We start from the raw sequence: 21,112 nt of genomic DNA, 5'->3' as shown, positions 1-21,112 counted from the left end.
CCGAGTGGCCAAATAGTCAGAAATTACGAAGCTTGAAAATGATGGCGATTACGTCTTACGAGGGACTGTCAGGAAACACCGAGGCAAATGACAACAGAAGAGTAGAGACACAAATGCCGTGTGTACATCGAGAGTACAAAAACGTTGACGTTCACAGACGGGCGACCCGGCGCAGGGCCGAGGGGACTGCGGGTGTGGACAGAGGAAACGGCGTGGACATGCACGGAAGACGGCGAGGGGCAGAGGAGAGAGTCCACGCGACGAGAAATAAACAACAACAATAACAACGACAACAAGAGGAAATGGAGGGCGTGGAGTCGGAAAGAGAAAACCAAATGAGACCAATCAAAAGGACACGGAGGACATTCTCGAACGGCAGTTTCCATCAAGTCAAAAAAAATAAACAGTGGCGTACGTTTAATCTACACTTTGTACTTTTACCCTGTCCACATTTAGAAGAATACCTTATGCAGATGACAAATATAATAATAGTAGCAATAAAAACGAACGCCCCGTCATTCATTGGATAGGGGCGGATGAAATGTTCCGCGCATGCGTTATTCGACCCGCAGAGCCGATTTGCTCGCCAATTTGATGGAAACGGCGCCGCAGGGAGATGAGGGATTTGGATGTGGTGGTGGGGGGGGGGATGGGGGTGTGGGGCAGATGCGCGATGAGTGGCAGAGCAAGCGCGGAATACCTCGCAGACATCCTTTAGAAAAGACATAGCATCTTGCAAGTGCTCATGCAGCTGCTGCTCAATCCGATTTTTCTATCAGAGAGAATCCAGAGAGAACAAAACAATAAGGGTGCACGCACGTGCGCACACACGCACGGACACATGCACGCACGCACGGACACACGCACGGACGCACGCACGCACGGACACGCGCACGGACGCACGCACGGACACGCGCACGCATGGACGCACGCGGTCACATACGTGCGGACGCACACACAGACGCACGCACGTGCAAATGTACGCGCGGACACACGCACACTGCTACCTCTTGTGCCGCGCCTCTAAGCACACACACACACAGGCTGGCTTATGCACCAGCGTTCTTTGTCTTCATTGAATACGTAAAATATACTTCTCAGCTCTTTGTCCACCCACTGCTGGATGGAGGCCTGGGTGTTGTTTGGAGCGTGCTCTACCACGCTGGTCGATGTGTGCCGGTGAAGGGGCGGGAGGGAGGGGGGCCCCAGGACCGAGTCAGAAATCACTCCCCACCGATGTTAGCCGCGAAACTGACATCGCCGAGTTCGTAGCGCAGTGCGGCGCCAGGCACTGTACCACCTGTCCCTGCTCTGGACGAACAGCTAACGTGTGCAGTGAAACTTATCAGAAGCTACAACTGAAACACAGTGGGAAGCTTTCACTTTAAGGTGGACTCCAAACAACGATCTTGAGGTTGAGTTGGGAGCTCATGTGGATATGGAACCGTGAAGTGTGAAATATGCCTATTTGTAGGGAGCAGTGGAGCAAGTAGGTTCCTTACAGGATATCCGTACATTGCTTTAAGATTATTCCTCTGCATTTGTGGGTTCTTTTTCAGGCATTGCGGTTCCCTCCAAAACGCAAAAACCTCAAGATGAATTGCGTCAAATATCTTGGACTAAATCTTTCACGAAAAAAAGTATTCTTGAATTACAGCGAGGCTTTTTTTTTTAGTAGACTACACAAAAAAATTGGATGAACATCGCTCAGAGATGTCTCGATGCTGTTACTCATAGCCACGGGCCGCATAGCACGAGTGCGGAAGCAGCATCAAATACTCCACACGCCTTTCTCCACTGGCACATCGGAGCCGAGCCAGAGCTGGACCCTTACGGTGCAGGGGTGGTTTTCCACCGTCTACTTGCCGATGCGGCGCAGAGCCTAGCCGTGATACACGCTGGTCTCATGCGAGACGTCCGAATCTGCCTCTGGGGCAACGACGCTTTCGTCGTGCGCGACATCGGGTCGGTGATGGCGCGAGGCCGCAGCGTCACGGCACGGCTTCTGCGGTGGAAAAACAAACCTGGAGCCTCCCGTGCCGGGCTGGCTCGGCTGTGCAGCGGTCAAAAGCGTAAACTGGAACACTGGGGCGTGCATTTTCTGCATTTGAAGGCAGACACGTCCCTTCCCGTCTGTGTCAGTGGGATAAGCAAAAGTGACGGGGTGCAGAAAGCACGTGTCCTATGCAGACTAGGACGAAAAATCCGCGAATGCAACGCGCGCAGGGACAGCAGCAGCCCCCGTTGCAACGAAGAGCCCATTACGGTTTTTAAATCCAATCAACAAGGAAATGATTGCATCTCAAGCGGTCTGTTTTACGAATGCATGGAACCTGACAGGATGATTGCAAGTCACAAGGAATGCATTCTAGATAGCCAGCTTTCAGAATGATACACGTTATAGCTTGACGAGCATTTCCAGAAGAAGCAAATACAGACTTTGTGCATCGGCGTACTGAGCCCCTAGCGTTGAGGTCTAACCAATGCCTCTCGCCCCGCTCGCTGTTGAACATTACTCTCACGATGGGGTCCCTGCAAACGTATTAATTACCACTGAACCATGCGATGCCCAGCGACAATCTGAACGTATCGGAGGCCTCGCACGTTCAACAAACATGCCAGGCACACTCCACGAAGCGCGAGGAGAAGACGCGACAATTTGTCGCTAACGACTCGCGAATTTGTAATCGACGATCCGCGGCCGGTTTAAACAAGAAGAAGAGTGCAACAACACACAGGCGTGTGCAGCGCAGCTCTTGCGAAAGTGGCGGAGGTCACTTCCGCCGTCAAGCCCCCTGGCAGAGGTCGCAAACGGGTTTTGATTCCTTACCCGTACCCGGCCGCACCAGGGTCGCAAATGGGTACCCGTACCTGGCCGGGTACGGGTAGCCAGGTATCGGGTAGGGTACGGGTATCGGGTACCCGGTTGCGACCTCTGCCCCCTGGCGATCGACCACGCGAGGGGGGGCAAAGCTGCCAGCTGCCTGCGCCCATCGCGCCTACCAACGTAATCGCAGCGTGACATTTGAAGATAATGGCGACGCTCCACTCTCTCTCTCTCAGAACCTCCGCTCGGCGGGAGAGACGTGATGCGCGGCGACGTCGCTACCCTCATCGCTGACGGCAAAACTTCGCGGGGCGAGACGATTCAATAAACCCAACTGCTGACCGGCGAGTCGCCAACCCGATCTGCTGCTCGGGATCAATCGGCAGCGGCGAGATGTTAACTACCTCGCCCCGTATACGGGGGGGTCGTGGGTTCGATGCCGACCCTGATGCCTGCTGTATATTTGGTGTTTGCGTGTTCTCCCCGTGGTCGCGTGGATTTTTCTCCGGGTCCTCCGGTTTTTCAATCCATATTTAGAATCAACATCAGCACGCGTTGAGAGTATTTGGCTGCTGTAAATATTATCCACGTGATAAGCCACTTCGTTGACCTATCGTTTGTGGCAAGGTCGCTTCTGAAAAAATAACTACATAGCTCAGTGGGCCTTACCTGGTAAAACAAAAAAAGCAAGCTTAGTTTAGAATGTCAAATGACATTCAGCTGCGTCCGGCACGTTTGTGTTGATGGCCTTAAGAGCCGGGGACGGTCAAATTAAGCGTTATAACTAAACACACAACCGTACGCACACAAATCGCTGTCATCACTCCTACTAGCAGCGACTTGCATCAGAAAATTTTACATCGTAGCCCAAAGTTCTTGGCGATGGGCCATTCTTCACAGGCCGCACGCAACGGAGGTCCATTGTTGCAGTGTACATTATTTTGTTATTCTGTTAGGCAACGTTAATGACGAAGGTGCTGAGTTTGTACTTGTGCCAGCGCAGGCGTGTGTGTGTGTGCATTCCCTTAAGTACACGTTCACAATCACTGCATACATTGTGTGTGTACGTGCGTGTTTGTGTTTGTGTGTGTAGCTGTTAGCGCTGCGCTGCCCTACGAACCCGGCAACCCGAGTTCGATTCCCGCTCACGGCCAACACCAGTGACGATCATCTGAACCGGTTCTGGGCCTCCCCTAGGTCGACTCAGCCTCAAATGAGTACCTGTTGCGATGTGTAAATATTGCCACTGGGGAGACAAAGGCGGTCGGGCGTGGTGCTGGCCACCCACCCCCTCGTGTGACGTGCCGGCCTTCGTAGTTGCTCGTTAACAGCACTTGCCCCAACAGTCTGTTCAGGCTACACGGAGGATCTTTTTCAAGTATAATCCACTGTGCGGGGAGGACAATTTAACTCGCCGCTTGCAGAATGCGCTCAACTCCAACTGCTTGCCGGCAGTTTGCACACCTCCGAATGTCCCATACAAGTTTAAAATCGTGCGCATTATTAACTTATTTCCAAACTAACGAATGAGCAGTGCTGGCCTGGTTCTCTCAATGTGGGCCGTAGCCACCACACCAACCACACATTCCTGCCGACTGCTGCCACCGGCCGTCAATGCTCTCAGTGTGAAAAGGCCGAGGGCCCAGTGACGGCCTCGGTCACGTCAGCGAGGGAGACACGGAAAGCCGCGGCTGAGCAGCGACGAGCGCTACGAACTGTCGCAAAGAAATGCCACATTTCAGACTTGCACGACGGACACGGGCACGCAAAAGGGGCCGCCCGTGCGAACGATGTCTCTTTTTATTACACGCTCTTCTTTAACTCACTCTGTCTGTTGTATCCTCAACTCTGTCTGTTGTCGTATCATCAAATCGTGTAACTCAAATTTAACCCACTTCCCAATGTCGTATTGGCTGCAAACTTGGTATACGTATGTCATACTGATGACAATACTATATTCTATCATTAAAAATAAATATTTGTAAGGAATCGTTTTTATATCTTATGTTTCGGCTTGGGTCTAGTTGTCCACGCTCAACTCACGTTGGCTGTAAATCACCACGGTCCCTTACGTTATGGCAAGCTTCGGGGCACTTCCTGGAGTTGTGGAGGTCTGCCATTACTCGTACGGTACATTTCATTAAAGCGTGTTTAAAAAAAAGTATTTTTCAATATTACTTAATACTTTATCGTAAATCAAATAACCCTTCCCCCCCCCCACGGAGACATTGCCAGGCAGTGAAGATTGCAAGCTCCACTCCGTGTGAAGTTAACTCGGCCACTCACGCGCTGAACCCCCAAGCTATCCAAATCCGCGCGACAGTTCTCACCGGCCATGGCGCAAGCGTGGGGGGCAGACCCCGTACTCGAACTGGGACTCACCAGGGTGTGGAGAGAGCTCTCGTAGTTGGGAGATGACGGTCCTTGAGATGAAGCTCGTTGCCACGAAGCAGGGGCCACTGCGGTGACACACAACGCGGTTTTGACTTCACACGTGAAGTGATGTGCATACAGACAGGGCGGTACATTTACAGCTATCCCGCTGATTTCTAAAGATCATCTTCCTCTCTTCTCAAGGAGGTGACTGAATATTGTTCAAGGAAAGGTTCATATCTTAGAGATGTTTAATAATGGGTTTGAGATTGGTGGGAGATTTAGAGGCTTTGAAGTAGAACGTTGTTTTCTCTACGATTTCTCCCGATCATTTGAGTGGGGTAACTGTAAATATATCGCGCTGGATTGACTCGGAAACGTCTCGTTCAAACCTCTAAAACTTTTATTCAACAAGGACCAGCTTTTGGACGTTTGGTACATCGCTTATTATCGTGGGATAAATGGGTAGGCCATAAACCTACTCGCTGCACTCCCGCCGTGGTGGCGAAATGTTAACTCCCTCGCCCGTTAGGGTCAGGGTCGATCCCGACCCTGACGCCTGCTGTATATTTGGAGTTTGCGTGTCTCTCTCACCATGGTCACGTGGATTTTTCTCCGGGTCCTCCGGTTTTTCCCTTCACATTTAGAAACAACGTGCATTTAGAGCGTTTGGTTGCTATAAATGTCCACGGGATAAGCCACTTCGTTGAGCAATCAATTGTGGCCGGGTTGCTTCTGAAAAAGCGCTATATAGCGCAGTGGGCCTTACCTGGTAGAATATAAAATATATATTTACTTTTAGTTTTGATTGTCCTGCAGGTGGGAGTCACATAGGCACACTGGTTCCATCTCTGTGTGATGCACCAACCCTCGCTCAACCTACACACCCAGAATTCCCTCCCGCGCAGTCGCGTCGCAATTGCGCTAGGTAACAGAGCGAGTGAACGTGGAGGTCACAGTGGAGGTCATTCACGTTGCCATTTGAGGTCTCTTAAAGCGCAGGCTTCCAGTTCACAGCGCATTCATTAGGTGCCAAAAATGGTACAGTACATATATATAAAAACAATTTTAAAGCATTGCTTTCTATTTGCGCACTTAGAAACTGCAAGTGGAATTTGAACAATATACATCCATGCTAGATGAGTGCGCAATGATAATGATCGTCTGCGTGCCGCTGTGTGCGATCGTCGCTGCCCTGCGTGTGATCTGGATGCTTGTTCACGAAAGGAATCCGCGTCGAGTGCTCATTACATTCATACCATTCGTTGACTAACCACCGACCAATGGGCAACCTTTGTCAAAGCACCCCGGCGTAACTCCAGGTGGAGTTACGCGCACGCGGCTCCACGAACGCAAGGTGCATTAAGACCATCTCCATCGGTTTTCAAACGCACAAACGTGGCTCCAAGCAGCGCGGCTCAGAGCTGTATGCATTTCTAATCGAATTATGGAGGCATGAAGCGGGTGGGGGCTGGCGGGGGCTGGTGGGCTAAAGGCCTGGTTTAAATTTTCAGCTCAATAAAAAAAGGGGGGAAAAAAATATTATCAAACAGAACGAGGTGGGGGTGGTGGGGGGGGGGGCGGGGAGGGGGGAGGGGGGGGCAGAGCGGGGAACTAAAAGAGAAGAGAGAGGAACCGCGGTCGCAGGTGGGGAACGAAACCCCGCGGCAGCATCGGAGCCGTGCGGCGCCGTGACCGTCAGCGCTCGCAGCAACGCTCACGTACGGCAAACTTAACGCAGCTGTGGGTTCCTTTAAAGCGCTGCCAATGGTTTTTACGGTTTAAGAAAAAAAATGCCCCCCCTCCCCACCCACTACTTCTTCCCGCGAGCATGACCGGCAGTCATCGTTGTCCCCGCAAAGCTCTCCTCCTGCCCACAACATCCACCAATAACCATGAGCCTGCGCCCCCCGCTTCCCCCGCCTTTCAATGAAGCGTACATTTTGAATGAACGCGGCAACAGAGGGTGGCGGCGGGGAGGGGTGAGGAAAGGGGTGGTAACCACACGGGGCTAGAAAGGGGTGGTAACCACACGGGTCTAGAGCCAGCAGAACGTGGATGCGATGATGTTCTCTCTCTTTCGCTGCAGTCACGGTACCCAGCTCTCCTCTGCCACCTCTGTTCTCATGATAGGACAATCTACCAATGTCGCCGTGATAGGAACATCTCCCAATGTTGTCTCTCTCCAGCACAGCCCCAGTCTCATTTTCCCAACACAAACAATGCTAAACATTTTTTTCTGCGATTTTCTTACCTTTCCTATACTTTGCACTCCTATCGTGTCTTTGTTTGGTTTGATGTTGTAACATTCTGACCCGCCACTACTGAACATCTGCGAAAAAGAGCTTTACAGCTCACCGGATTCCCCCAGTACAAATAAACATTCCGATTTTGACAACAAGGGCCTGACGGGGCTGTTCTCCGACGGGCGCTTGGACAAGAGTCTGAGGAGAGGCCAGGCTGCGCTCACCCACGTGAGCGTGCGTACGCACGTGCCAACTCGTACGCGCGCCAACACACCCCCACCCTCCCCCGCATGACCACTCCTGCAGAGATATACGAGCGTAGAAACAACGGCAGATATTTCCCCCACCTGACCCTTCACAACCGCCTCGCCCCACCGCCTCGCAGAGCGTCACGTTTGCACTTCGAAGGGGTGCAACAATCTTGTGCCGTCCATATCGTGAGACGAAACTAAACTTGCCGCTGCTGTGTAATCCCAAATGAGTCATTTAGAGGCCTAATTATTTTTTGCATTTGGGATATTCGGCCAATACCAGTCACGCGGCGTGTTTATAAACTGTGCGAGGAAGAAACCCATGAAGAACAGCGGGCTGGGAACATGAAACTTCAGACAGGGAGGCACCGCATTCAGGAATCGGACCCAGGACCCACTCACTGCAAGGCACTGGCCGCCCAATATCATAATCGGAATATTTTTTCTCCTTCTGGAGGAATCCGGATGGGCTACAAAGCTATTTTTCACACACGTTCAATGTAATGCCACGTTGCATTGTCCAGATCACAAAAAAAGGAGCGCCAACTGGAAAGGCCGCCGCCACATTCATCCAGGGGTTCCATAGTTGGGTTGGGACAGACTCGTCCCTGCCACGTCAATGTCTCAGGGCTGCCAATATGAACGCCACGCTCTCATGAGCGCGACGAACATATTAGAAGTTTACTCTGGCAACAATACAGGAGGTGTTAAGATGTTCAAGCACCAAACAGACACCTATTATTACCAGGCGTCAAGTCGGCATTAACCACACGTACTTGTGGTGAAACATGCAAACACTTACGCTTCAGCAATGCATGCGCTGTCCTTGAAACAGACTTAATACCTTGCAATGGGTGTCTATTTGGTGTTCGAACACCTTAACACCTCCTCCTCTAGTCCTGCCAGAAGGAGGTGAAGGCTACTCTTTTTTCATCATTTTGAAGCCGGCAAAAAGGGCGGCCATAGATGTTTTGAGTTGCGTTTGTGGCATTCCTGTTCATTTGGATTTCAGAGACCACCAGGAGACAAGGAGCAAACCAGTGGTGAGACAGAACACAACTCACAGCTCTACGCAAAATAAAACCTATGCATCCCCCAGCCAGTCGAGGGGATTCCACAATCCAATGGCAGGGGTGAGTCCATCCATAGGACAACCGCCGTGGAATGGGCACCACAAGGGCAGACGTGGGCACGTGGGCTCTCTTACCGGTGAGTGGAGGGGGAGACTCGATGGGCGTGGAGGGGTTTGATGGGAAGCTGCTGTTCGTGTGGTCGGGAGAATAAATCTGTGATGGCAGAGGAGAGGGAGTGGGTCGGGGGACACACGCACACACGCACACACACACGCACACACGCACATACACACAAGCGCACACACACACACGCGCACACACACGCGCAAGGAACTGTCAACGAACGGTATCCACAGAACGTTGCCCACCCAACCACCCACGTTTTTATTTACTTATCTACTTTCCACAACAACAACTGATGTACAACTGCTCATGTGTAACTATGCATTCTTTTGGGGTTGTAGTTTTTTTAAGATGTCAGAAATATGAATGTACACTCTTACATAAGTCAGTGAATTCCGCAGACATGTCCATACATGCACACGACGACGACGATGATATATTTTTTTTAGCCGCCCTTTGTCAAACCACACTGGATAAATGTCTTCTGATGCCACACGCGACCGTGCGGGCTATTGATTTATTTGTCAAGCAAGGCTGGCAGATCTACCACAACCGCTGGTGTGCGAGCGAGCGCGCACGCGCGTGCCTTCGCCTCCCTAGCAGAGACGGGAAAGCATGGGAGCCCCTCGTGTTCGGCCAGGTCGACAGGAGAGACCCAGGCCGGATTCGAACGTCGATTTCCACCGACGCCGAGCGCAGACCAGAGTCTCGCGCAGCGCCACCAGTTTCTCTGCCCTCCGCACCAAGCGAACCGCAGCTCGCCGTGCAGGCACATTAAGGTGTTAGCGAGCACCTGTTACGGCTAGAATGGTACACAACGGGGTGATGTAGCCACCTGCACTACGCCGGACCACCTTAGCCTCCCCGTTGCTGATGTTTACAGACTGCGCCAGAGAGTTGTTTGAGGCTGAGTAAACTAAGGAAAGGCTCAGGAACAATTCCACAGTTCGCTTGCCACTGACGTTGTCCACGGCCTTAACAGATTGCTGGGGCAAGCGCTGTTAGCGAATGGCATCTATGAAGGCCAGCCCGGCACACGAGGGGGCGGGTGGCCAGCAGCACGCTCAGCCGCCTTTGTTTCGACAAAAGCGATGTTTACACACCGCACCAGGCATTCATTTGAGGCTGAGTCGACCCAGGGGAGGCTCACGACCGATTCAAATAATCGTCACCGGTGTTGGCTGTGTGCGGGAATCAAACTCGGGTCGCCGGGTTCGTAGCGCGGCGTGCTAACCGCGACACTACCATTCCCCACACACACCCCCCACACACGTACACACACGAGCACCAACTGACACACACACACGCGTACACACAACCCCACTGGCTCGCAAAATACAAATGCGCACACTGTACTGCATAGAGCCGTGTATATGAAAGCGCCGCAGCCGGTATCAATCACGGTGTCTTAAAACTGGTTTGAGTTGGCGCTCAGCGCGGCTGCTGAATTGCACCAGATGTTTCTTCCCTCCCGTTTTTTCTTTTTCAGACAGGCTCATCAATTACGAAGCCTGGCCAAAGAGGGAAAATCTTGGCTCATGTTCAATTTAATGTGGGGGGGGGGTGGTAGGTCTTTTGCTCTTAAAAGAAACTCTAAAGCGAGCCGTGTGTTCCATCTGAGCGGCAATAATGGTGCTCATAACACGGTTTCACCGTTTAGAAGAATTTGAAGAAAGGGAAGCTTGGAAAAAGCGAGTCTTTTACGAAGCAATGGGCGCCCCGGAATTCACCGCCACTGCTGCACAAACACCATTAGCGTAAACAAACTAACACAAAAAATTAAAATTAGTAAAAGTTAAATCAAAATCACGACGTTTCGGAGGCAACACAAGCTTCCGTCTTAAAGTGGAACCGTCACAGCACGATTGCTGTATCAAGTAAGATACAAGTAAGATACAGCAATCGTGCTGTGACGGTTCCACCTGAAGACGGAAGCTTGTGTTGCCTCCGAAACGTCGTGATTTTGATTTAACTTTTACTAATTTTAATTTTTTACCTACGTGACTTTACCGAAAACACCTAAGAATATACATCCTTTCCTGCCGCTTGCTGTTGTTGCTCCATCCCCTGCGTTAGCGATAACAATAACAATGCCATATATCATCTCCTAAGGTCTCAAGTGCTTGGTCATTTTCACTCTTTAGCGAGCCTTTTTACGTGTGGGAAAAAAGAGTGGCGCAGAAAACCCTCGAGCGGACACCAGGACGGGACCCGCATAGCTGCGCCGCGTGTGCACCACGCGCCCCCACGCTCGCCTTCCGCGCCGATGTCGCACCTCCGATTAGCACGGTTAGCTACGTACGGTGCGTGAAAGCAGTTCGACGTAGGTACGTACATGCACGCAAGCCGCCGCAGCCGTGCTCATACGTTGGGGGAGCTTTCACGGCGCAAGACGAAATGGGTTTGATCGACCGACACTGGCTCCAGGGCTCTGCATTACAGGCGAGCGTCATCTAGCCTGGATCAGTTGGCCAAACATATAGGAGCACAGAACTTGGGCAATTGTTGGCACAGGGTCTGGCTGCCTTCTCGCTTGACTTGTGGTTTCCCACGCGGAAATCCGTGCGTTATCAATTTTATGGGCTATTTTTGGATGCAATTTGGATGAATTATGCAATTGACCAATAAGAATGATTATATTGTTATCTATTGGCGGTCACTGCTGTTAAACCTGAATAACCTGAATCGCTTTAACAGCCTTTGAATGTAAGTCGCTGATTCACATTGTTTTACGTAAATAATAATTGTAACGAAAACATTAATATTTTAAATTGAGAAAAATGGGCGTCACACGTCGTCAAAATGGTGTCACTTGACCACCGCACTCGTGCCGGGACAAACACGGAAGCGATGCCACGCAAAGGTGCCATCATCTCCTATGAGGACATGTAAATGACATCACTTCCTGTGATGACGACATATTTTAGGAACAATAAGAAGTAAAAATGTTTTAGGATCATCCGAAATTTCTAGGCCCGATTGTTGTTTTTTTTTTATAACTCAGAGTAATAAAAAAAACGAATTGGGAACATAATCTTGGTTTTAATATATCTGTCCACAAACATGTATAATAAATAAGCATCCCCCTGTGGGGAAAAGCAAAATACTAAACTACAAATATTCGATTTAAAGCTTCCGTGACTGCAGGGATTCATCTTCTTGGTTCTTTCGGTAAAGTCACGTAGAAGGGAAATAATAAAATAATAAAAACTTATATTCGCCAAGCAGGCTCCTTTATGAATGAGTTACAGTCTTGAGAATGAGTGAGGCTTTTCTTAACAATTCTTATTGTTTTATTATTACTACTACGCCTTGTTTACCCAGGAAGCCTCACCGGGTCTCAAGGCTCTTTCAGGAGGGCCCGGCCAAGTTTTCACAACAGGCAACAACTGCTGCTTGCCGCATGCGATCCCAATTGAGTCATTTGCAAGCAAATTTTCAGCATCGGGATGCTTGGCCGCTAGCAGTAACATTGTACGCATGTTTTTTTTTGTAACAGCGATGGGAGGAAAACGACGAACCCGGAGGAAACCCATGCAGAACAGGGTGGAGAACGTACAAAATTCCACGCAGAAAGGCATCCCCACCAGTTGGGTGTCAAACTCAGGATATTCTTGCTGTGAAATGTTGTCACCGCACCATCCTTACGCCCACAATGGTAAAAGTAACATTAATTCCCCTCGCCGAAATGAAAGCAGGATTATTAGAAGCTGTTTGGTCGCGACAAGTTTGGATTTAAATAAGCAGATTACAGCTGAGTTGGACGATTTGCTTAGCGATACCACGCCGTGCCAAATCGACTTCATCGAGTGAAGTCAAAGCACAACGCTTTCTGCTCGCAACAAAACGATACCGAGAAACGTTATAATCAGAAGCGCCCATCAGCCCGTGAAGCCAAAAGTTATTTCCTTCCAGCCCTTTCAACAAATCCCGTTACCCACTTACTTTAATGTTAATTGTATGCGTAGGTGGTCATACATGGGGAACACATTGTGGGAGCTCTGCGAGGAATGCCGGGCCCACTCGGCGCTGCTTGTGTGGGTGTGTGCGTGCGGATGTGCCTGTGTGCGTGTGTGCGTGTGTGCGTGTATGCGTGTGTGCGTGCGCAAACTCACCGACGCCAGAGCTTTTCCCAGAGCGTCGCCAGTCTGTGAGCTTCCGCTCGCCCCACCCGGCCTGTTACCTACGCACACACGCACACAAAGACAAGGATCCCCCGTATAGCGTTAACAGACTGTTGGGGCAAGTGCTGTTAGCGAGCACCTATCAAGGCCGGCACGGCACACGAGGGGGTGGGTGGCCATCACTACGCCCGGCCGCCTTTTGTCTCCCCAGTGGCGATGTATACACACTGCACCAGGTACTCATTTGAGGCTGAGTAGACCTAGGAGAGGCCTAGAACCGGTTCAGTTACTCGTAACCAGTGTTGGCCGTGAGCGGAAATTGAACTCGGGTTGCCGGGTTCACAGCGTTACGCAACCGCTCCCCACACAAGCGCACACACACACATTGTTGTCAGCCTGTAACTTCCTACTGCTGAGCGAATGGCCTCCCTCCCATTTTCTATCACTCCTTCCTTTCCTCGGTTGACCTCCGAACTATGAATTCGTCCCGCAGCTGCCACCTCTCCGGCCGGCTTCCTCTGCTTCCCCTTCTCTCGGCCTCCGCTCGGGAGTTTTTTGTCCCCCGTCTCTCGTCGGTTGTTCGACGTGACGCGTTCTGCCCATTCCCACCAGACTTCAGTCGCTTCAACCGCACACGGGGGCATGCGCAGAGTGCGCGTCCAACGCGACTCTCCCCCGTACACGCTCACACAGGCCCCCCCCCGCCCCCCTCACTTCGCGAGCGAGGGCCGCTGCTGCCGATGGAAGCGCTTCAACCTTGCGTTGCAAAGAGCACCGCTGACACCATTAGGGGACGATCGCCTGCAGGAAAATCGCACGGCCCGGGGCCAATTTCCCCCACGCAAAAGGTGCAGGCCGATACTTTGTCCTCATGCCGGGTCGACTGCTATGGTCTGTTTATCCATACTTCACCACGCTGGTCAGTGCAGGTCAGTGAAAGGGGTCGAGAACCGGCGATTTTGTCGGTTCGTGATTGTCGCTGCTTGTTTGGTTTTCCTAAAATATTTCATTTCCTGACAAAATATTTATGAAATAACAGTCGTTAAAAGTTCACAATAATGAAAGTAACAAGCACAGCTATTACCCAATAAATTAGTGCATTGTAAAACGTTTTCCGGAGCAATTGGCTGCATGATGGCTGCATGACTTCATCGTTTCCGCAGTCGAGTTGATTAATTCATTATTATGGAACTGCCAAAAGTGTGCTACGGGTACCGACGTTTCAGAATGCAAACTTGCGACGATTAGAAGACTCGTGGGCGGCAGGCTTTGTGTTGACTGAAGTGCAGTCGAAGGACATTGTGAGCGATCTTCGTTCGCGCCCTCCAGGTTTCGAGAAAAGAACAAGAACAGGACGATCTTCTGTGTTCTAATTCTTCTTCCGTTCGACTCCCGTCCACCACCGTCAAAACTTCATTCCCAGTGGCGAGCGCGGCTCTGCGCTCACGGGATTTCCTGCTGCGACATCTCGCGGCAGTGCGGGGGAGGAGGAGGGGGGGCCCTTCCTCGAGTTTGGCGCCGGCTATCGTAGAGCGTCGTCGTGTCGCTACGGTTCTCTTCGGCGAGTACGATGTCTTTAAAAAACAACGTCGCTATGCCTCTCTAAATAAAATTAACGCCGAACCGTTTGCGCGTTCCAAGACTTAGCGGTGAACGGAACGCCCCACCCTGCGGCCACTTGCAGTCGTCTAGGAACGGGAAGAGGTGAAGTTGAACCACGAGCGTGCTTGTCGCACCCTTCGTTTAACCAGGGGATTAAATTAACGCTTTGAGACGCACGGATCAACATCGCTTCCGTTGCGAGGGCGACCCCCCCACCGGGTTCCGACGAGGATGCTACAACGAGTGCTCGGCCGGATCCCAAGACCCTCGGGATAGTGGGGGGGGGGGGGCCCATGGATCGAGTGCACGGCCACACGAGCCACATCCGGTTCGAGGCGCGCAAGGATTGGCCCGTCATGGCCTACGCCGCTTTGTCCGCTGCAAAAGATACGACGGGCAAGTTCTCGGCACGTGCATGCTGGGAGGTGCCAGCGGGAGCCCCGTGGGGCCATCCGAGAGCAACGCGGCAGAACAAACGTAACGGCGGCGAGATATTTTCCGTGCGTTTCGGGTTGTATCGAACTATTGGGCGTTTCACTTCTTGCACTGGCCTGTCAGGGTTATATTTGCGCACGAAGCAGTGGACGCCTATTGACAGGCCTTACCACTTCCCTATGCCTCGCTCAGATTAAAACCGTCTGCTCAATATCATCCTTGAACTAAACCTCAACAACGTTTTGAATCTTTCCCTCAATTTCTTTATTGCTTTCTCCTGGTGATACTTGCTGGCCACGGTCCAACTTGTTTATAAATCCAGGAAGAAAAAAAAACGCGGGTAATTGAGAAGGTCTGGTAGAACTGGGTCCCTTTGTTGCCAGCGAGTGCTCGCTCGCGTGGAGCCGACCGCGGTTGGCGAGGAGCGGCGGGGGAGCCGCACTCTGAATCCCGGGCCTCCACTAGGTCAGCTCGGCATGAAATTAGTGCCTGACGGGGGTACCTGACTATGAGTGCCGTTTCCTGCGCGTTGACCCCGTGAGGTCACGGCCGCTGCCCGAGGGGAGCCCGGGGCGAAAGAGAGAGACAGGAGACGAGAGGAGCGGGGGCTGCTCAAGAACGCGAGCCGCTCGGTACGGAGCCCGATTCGTCGATTCGTGACCCTAACCGGCGCCCTTCGCTGCGGTGGTGCGAACGCGGCGTGCGCGCCGAGACGGCGTGCGGGGTGGGGGGGGGGACCGCCAACGTGCCCGCCTGGTCACACGCTTACCCATGATGGCGTCGGAGCCGTTGATTGGGGGGGTGCGTGCCGAGCCGGGGCCGTACGAGGACGGGGGGCCGCCCTGCTGCATGGAGGGGCCGCCGCCGCCACCGCCGCCGCCGCCCGCACCCCTGTGGAAGCTGCTCATGGGGGGCAGGGTGGGGTTCATGTCGACCGGAGACACCGAGCGGCCCGGGTATCCCTGCGACTGAGAAGCGGGCGGGGCGCAGGGTCGCACGCGGTTAGGGGCGCACGGGAGGCACACAGGACGCGACGCGATGCTAGCCAGACACGGAACACGAGCGCGACGAACGATAGACAACTCAGACACACACACACACACACGTTATGACGCGGAGCAACACAAGACGCACGCGCGATAGATGGGGCACATGTGGGACGCACGCGACACGCAGGAGACGCAAACGAAAGACGCGGACGACTCACAGTTGCCAAGGCGTGCGCAAACGGGGGAGGGGGGGGGGACGCAACGCACTCGGCACACACAACGCAAGCAGGACACACGCTGGGAAGATGCACGACACACACACACACACAACGACAATGATCCCACAAATAGCCTTAACCGACTGTCAGGGCAAGTGCTGTTTGTGAGCACCAAAGTTCAATTCAGTTCAGTCTACTTTGAAGTACACTGTGAGCTTAAGTCGGGTTTCATAAATAAAAACACACCGTTTCCGTGACAGACGGAACACATCAGAAAAAAAGGCTGGCACGGTACACAAGGGGGTGGGTGGCCAGCACCATGCCAGACCGCCTTTGTTTCCTTACTGGCGATGTATACACCCCACACCGGGTACTCATTTGAGGCTGAGTCGACCTTGGGGGAGGCCCATGACCGGTTCAGATAATCGTCACTGCTGTTGGTGGCAGTGAGCGGGAATCGAACTCGGATTGCCGGGTTCATAGCGTAGCGCTAACCGCTACACTACCGCTCCCGCTCCCCCGCTCAGCACATACAACGCAAGCAGGGCACACGCTGGAAAGACGCGCAAATGCAACACAACAACCGCCAGTCGCCACTACGTGGCGGTGACGTCACCACGGCGCTTGCGCCAGGCTACGTGCGTGTTAAGGCCACGCGAGGTGTCGAAACGCCCGCTGGCAGGAAGTCACAGCACAGACCCAGGTGCCATGGGTTGACCGACTGAACAACAACAACAACAACGCACGCGCGCACACGCATAGACGACACCAGGTGTGAGGGGAGAAGCTGTCGGGGTTCACTCACCAGCCGCTCGTGGGGGTGCATCCCCGGGCCGTATCCCCCCGCTGACTGCGCCACGTGCGCCGGGGGGCCCCCCAGGACCCCTCCATAGCCAGAATGGTTCATCCCGTTTGTGGGGGGCCACAGCTCGTTAGGAACGTGAGGCCCATCTGTATCCATCGTCGGGCAAAGCGGGAACAGACACGCGGGCACGGGCAGACAACAGATGAGCAGACAAACAAGACCGTGCTACTGCACACGAACACACGCGCATAAATTACACGTGTAAACGCACGGACAAAGGTCCCCCGAATAGCCTTAACAGACTGTTGGGGCAAGTGCTGTTAGCGAGCACCTATGAAGGCCGGCACTGCACACGAGGGGGTCGGTGGCCAACACCACACCGGGGTGCTTCGTCTCCCCAGTGGCGATGTTTACACACCGCGCCAGGTACTCGTTTAGGTGAGGTTGTCTGCCATTTTAAAATCCACAAAGGAGGCAGGGGGTGGTGAGGGTGTCTCACAGTTTGCTGAATCGTATTTTTGTAAAAACAAACGAAACGCACCACAGCGCCGTGCGTTTCACACTCGGGAAACTTTGAGACATTGTCCGAGACGCGCGTGCGTCCCTGCGCCCTGTCCACACGCTTCAGCCCAACCCCGGAGCGTTTCGCACGATTTGTGACATTCCAGACTTCCCTTTGGCCGCCCGTGTAAAGGGGGGCCTACGCGCGGGGTTTATTTTCACTTCAAAGACAAATAAACCGGCTTCTTTCCCTTCTTTTTTGTGCGCTGCCTGAAATAAGGTTAAGGAAACAAATTCTGGGCATATTTTGAAGACAAAAGCCGACTTCCGGGAACGACATTCCAAACGAATCGGGGAAGCGGACATTTCACAGCGATCCTTATCTTCATCATCGTCAGCCATTACCCCCCCCCCATCCATTGCGATTGCGTTTGGGGCACATTTTTTTCGGCCGAGTGCTTTCTACAACCATTTTTTTTCTCTCTTGCACACACACTCACACGCTGCTCACCAATTCTTTTCGGTAATCACCTCTGTGTTTAAAATGCAGCCTCGCTTGTAAAACGGAACGTCATTGTCGCAGCCGCAATGGGCCCTCTCATTAAGCAATGGGGCCCTCTCATCAAGCGGTTAAAAGGCAAAACAAAGTGCAAGCGGACTGGTGGAGAACGAACGGGGCCGCGCGGGCGATTACGTAACCACATGCAGCTGGAGAATTTACTTACACCGTTGCTTGTTTGCTTATTTCCTTGAAGCCCCCGCCCTCCTTCCTCCACTTGTTATAAGCAACAACATACGTCACGCAATTCACAAATGCAACGATCCACAGCCGGTGTGATTTTTTTTTGGACGGGGCGGAGAGGGAGGGGGGATAGATTTGTAAGCGGCTAACTCTTAGAATTGTTTTTATTTTATCTTAAACCCAGCCAACATTTCAAGTCGAACCGACTGCAATTGGATATCCCGTTTCTGTCCGTGGTAAAGAAAACCTCCCCCCCCCCCCGCCCAGGGAGGGGGCCTGCACCACGCTCACCACCGAGGCTGTCGTGTGCGCGGAAGTTGAAGGTTCGACTCCTGCGAGGGTGAATGGTTAAAAAAGCGCGGCCCTGCGATGGGTTTTCCCGCACGCGCTCGCTGATGGTGCCGGCAGAAAGGGCCTCCGCTACAGAGGGAAGCTCAAGAGAGGCCCTTGAGTGGATAGAGGGGGTCTCTCTCTCTTGAGCTATGTGGTTTGAAATCGAAATTGCAAAAACAAATTTCTTTAGAACCCATTTTTTGTGTTTTCGTTTGGTGGCCTTCCCCTTGTAACCTTCGATTAGCATGGTTGGCTACGTACAGTGTGAAATAAGTGGGTATTTGGTCTACTCTTCCAGCCTGGACAAATTTTCTCGGCAAAGGCAGGAGTACCCACGCTGTATCCCACCGCCCAACAACACAACCTCTGTGGTGCCCACATGAGAGGCCCTCACGGGAGGCCCTCGCGAAAGGCCCTCGCCAAAGGCCCTCGCACCCACCTTGCATGAAGTACGTCCCAGAGAACATGCTGGAGGCCGGCTTGGCCGGGGGGAAGCCCGGGGACTCGCGGTTGTAGTCGTCCTGCGATGGCGACGGCGCGTAGACCTGCTCAGCGAGGGGTCGGGGGGGCGGGAAGCACAAACGAGAGACGCAAACGCTTAGGAGGCGTGGGACACACACGGCGGCAGCAGCACAACAAGCTAACGCGTAACAATGGAATCAAAACTCATTTAGATTTAAAACTCATTTCTTTAAAAAAGCTTTTTGCGTTTAGTTTGTTGTCCTTCTCCCGAACCTCTGATCAGCATGGTTGGCAACGTACGGTGCGCAATAAAGTGCAACGTACATGCATACAACCTCTGCATTTATGCGACGCTTGCTTCGATTGCCTCGGCAAACTGAAAACGCCTTGCACCGCGCGTCTCATCTCAAACATTGCGAAGCGCGCCCAGTGGCAGCTGTCCCTGTGTAGGACAGCCCTTGGCGACGCAGCGCCTGGCATACAAAGTAAGGGGGGGGGGGGCGACGACCGCTATGCCTTTCCCGATTGAGTAACTTGAGGGTAACTTTTTGAATTTGGCAAATTTGGACCATAACCCTGCTCCTCGCGGATGACATCAGGGGGATACTAAACGTCCACTGTGCAGCGTACGGCGCCTATTACACGGTTAATACACTCGCAGTATTAACCAGGGAGACCTGCCAGATACGATCCGCGAACCTCTGCAACAATCTCGGCGTTATGACACAAAAACGAGTTCAATCGGCCAATGAATGAACGTCATTTGAATATGCAATTGATACAATAACAAAAAAACTAAGTAATAATCCCCTAGATCGTCCCCGTCATTGAGAGGCTGGGTTATCGCGAACTAAATGGCAACATTTTTTTTCGATTTAAAGCTTTCGTGACTGCAGGGATTCATCTTCTTGGTTCTTTAGGTAAAGTCACGTAGAAGGGAAATAATAATTTATAATGTATTATTTTTATTATTTTATTATTTCCCTTCTACGTGACTTTACCGAAAGAACCAAGAAGATAAATGGCAACAGTTGTACAAGATGTCAGCTTCTACTTGGGTCCCCCTTTGTCTCTCATTTGTAAAAATAACATGGCAAAGTTAAAGGGCACACACAGGAAAAGCAGGACCCCGCTAAAAGTAAAAAAAAAATTGGCTTCACCTTTCTGGGAAAGTTATTGTTCATATAATACCAGGGGGTAAGACTGTGGCTATGAGACCCATACAGACTCGATTATTTACTCAAAATGCGATGCTGTGGACATGTGTGAAAAACAGCTTCATAGCTCATCGGATTCCTGCAGTATGAATAAATATTCTGTAATGTTCACTCTTACAACAGGCCCGTCTTTGTTACGTTGATAATTCCCTACAGAGAGGTCTCTGGAAATGGAATGAGCGAGTGGTCGCAAAGCAGCAGGAATTGACAGGCAGAAGAGAGAAATTTATTTATAGTAATTAACTCATTGAGCCATTACGTCACATGACCTAACACAAGGTGCTTGAAGCGCAACACCGTCACATTTTACAGGTACACGCGCGCGCACGCACGCACGCACCACAATGGAAGTGCACTGAATTCCAAAGTTGAGATGGAAATTGGCTCAACCAAGGCAAAACAAAACCATGAAAAGCTCTCAGAAAAGTGTCGCGCTTCAAACGACAACAATAGAGACTCTTGCGCAATCCTCAAAAATTAAATCAAAACAAAAAAGGAAATGTTTTTTTCTATCAACATTTCAAAGCTGCACTGGGGGTGGTGGTTGTAATGTTTGCTTATTTATTTATTTACAATTCTTTTTCTTTTTTTAAATCCCGAGACCGGTTCACAGACTTCAAACAGCCGAGCCTGCAAGCAGGGGAAAAAAACAACTGAAAAAAAGATGAAAAGAAGAAAGGAACGCGGGGAGAAGAAAAAAAAATAGATAAGTTTCGCTGCCGTTGAAGAAAACGATCTTTGCCTTAACTGTGAATCCTGCCTCGGCCTTCCAACGCAAACCGAGATATTTG

At 51.8% G+C, this 21,112-nt stretch overlaps 1 protein-coding gene across 6 annotated transcripts in view; it reads right to left on the bottom strand.

Moving 5' to 3' along the window:
* The window catches only part of LOC144949278 (transcription factor 12-like), a 245,543-nt gene that overhangs the window by 22,547 nt on the left and 201,884 nt on the right, over window positions 1-21,112 (bottom strand). For all 6 annotated transcript variants that reach the window (XM_078879208.1, XM_078879212.1, XM_078879213.1 and 3 more), the window contains exons 9-14: window positions 19,082-19,187; window positions 17,067-17,212; window positions 15,824-16,022; window positions 13,009-13,076; window positions 8,905-8,983; window positions 5,210-5,286 (exon numbers count right to left, since the gene is read on the bottom strand). In XM_078879208.1, the coding sequence (XP_078735334.1) occupies window positions 5,210-5,286; window positions 8,905-8,983; window positions 13,009-13,076; window positions 15,824-16,022; window positions 17,067-17,212; window positions 19,082-19,187 (675 nt within the window). The remainder of the gene's footprint in view (window positions 1-5,209; window positions 5,287-8,904; window positions 8,984-13,008; window positions 13,077-15,823; window positions 16,023-17,066; window positions 17,213-19,081; window positions 19,188-21,112) is intronic.

This window comes from Lampetra fluviatilis, chromosome 53 (assembly GCF_964198595.1).
Source record: "Lampetra fluviatilis chromosome 53, kcLamFluv1.1, whole genome shotgun sequence".
Lineage (NCBI taxonomy): Eukaryota > Metazoa > Chordata > Hyperoartia > Petromyzontiformes > Petromyzontidae > Lampetra > Lampetra fluviatilis.
The sequence above is the reverse complement of the archived record's forward strand: the minus strand, read 5'-3'. Positions and strand labels throughout refer to the sequence as shown.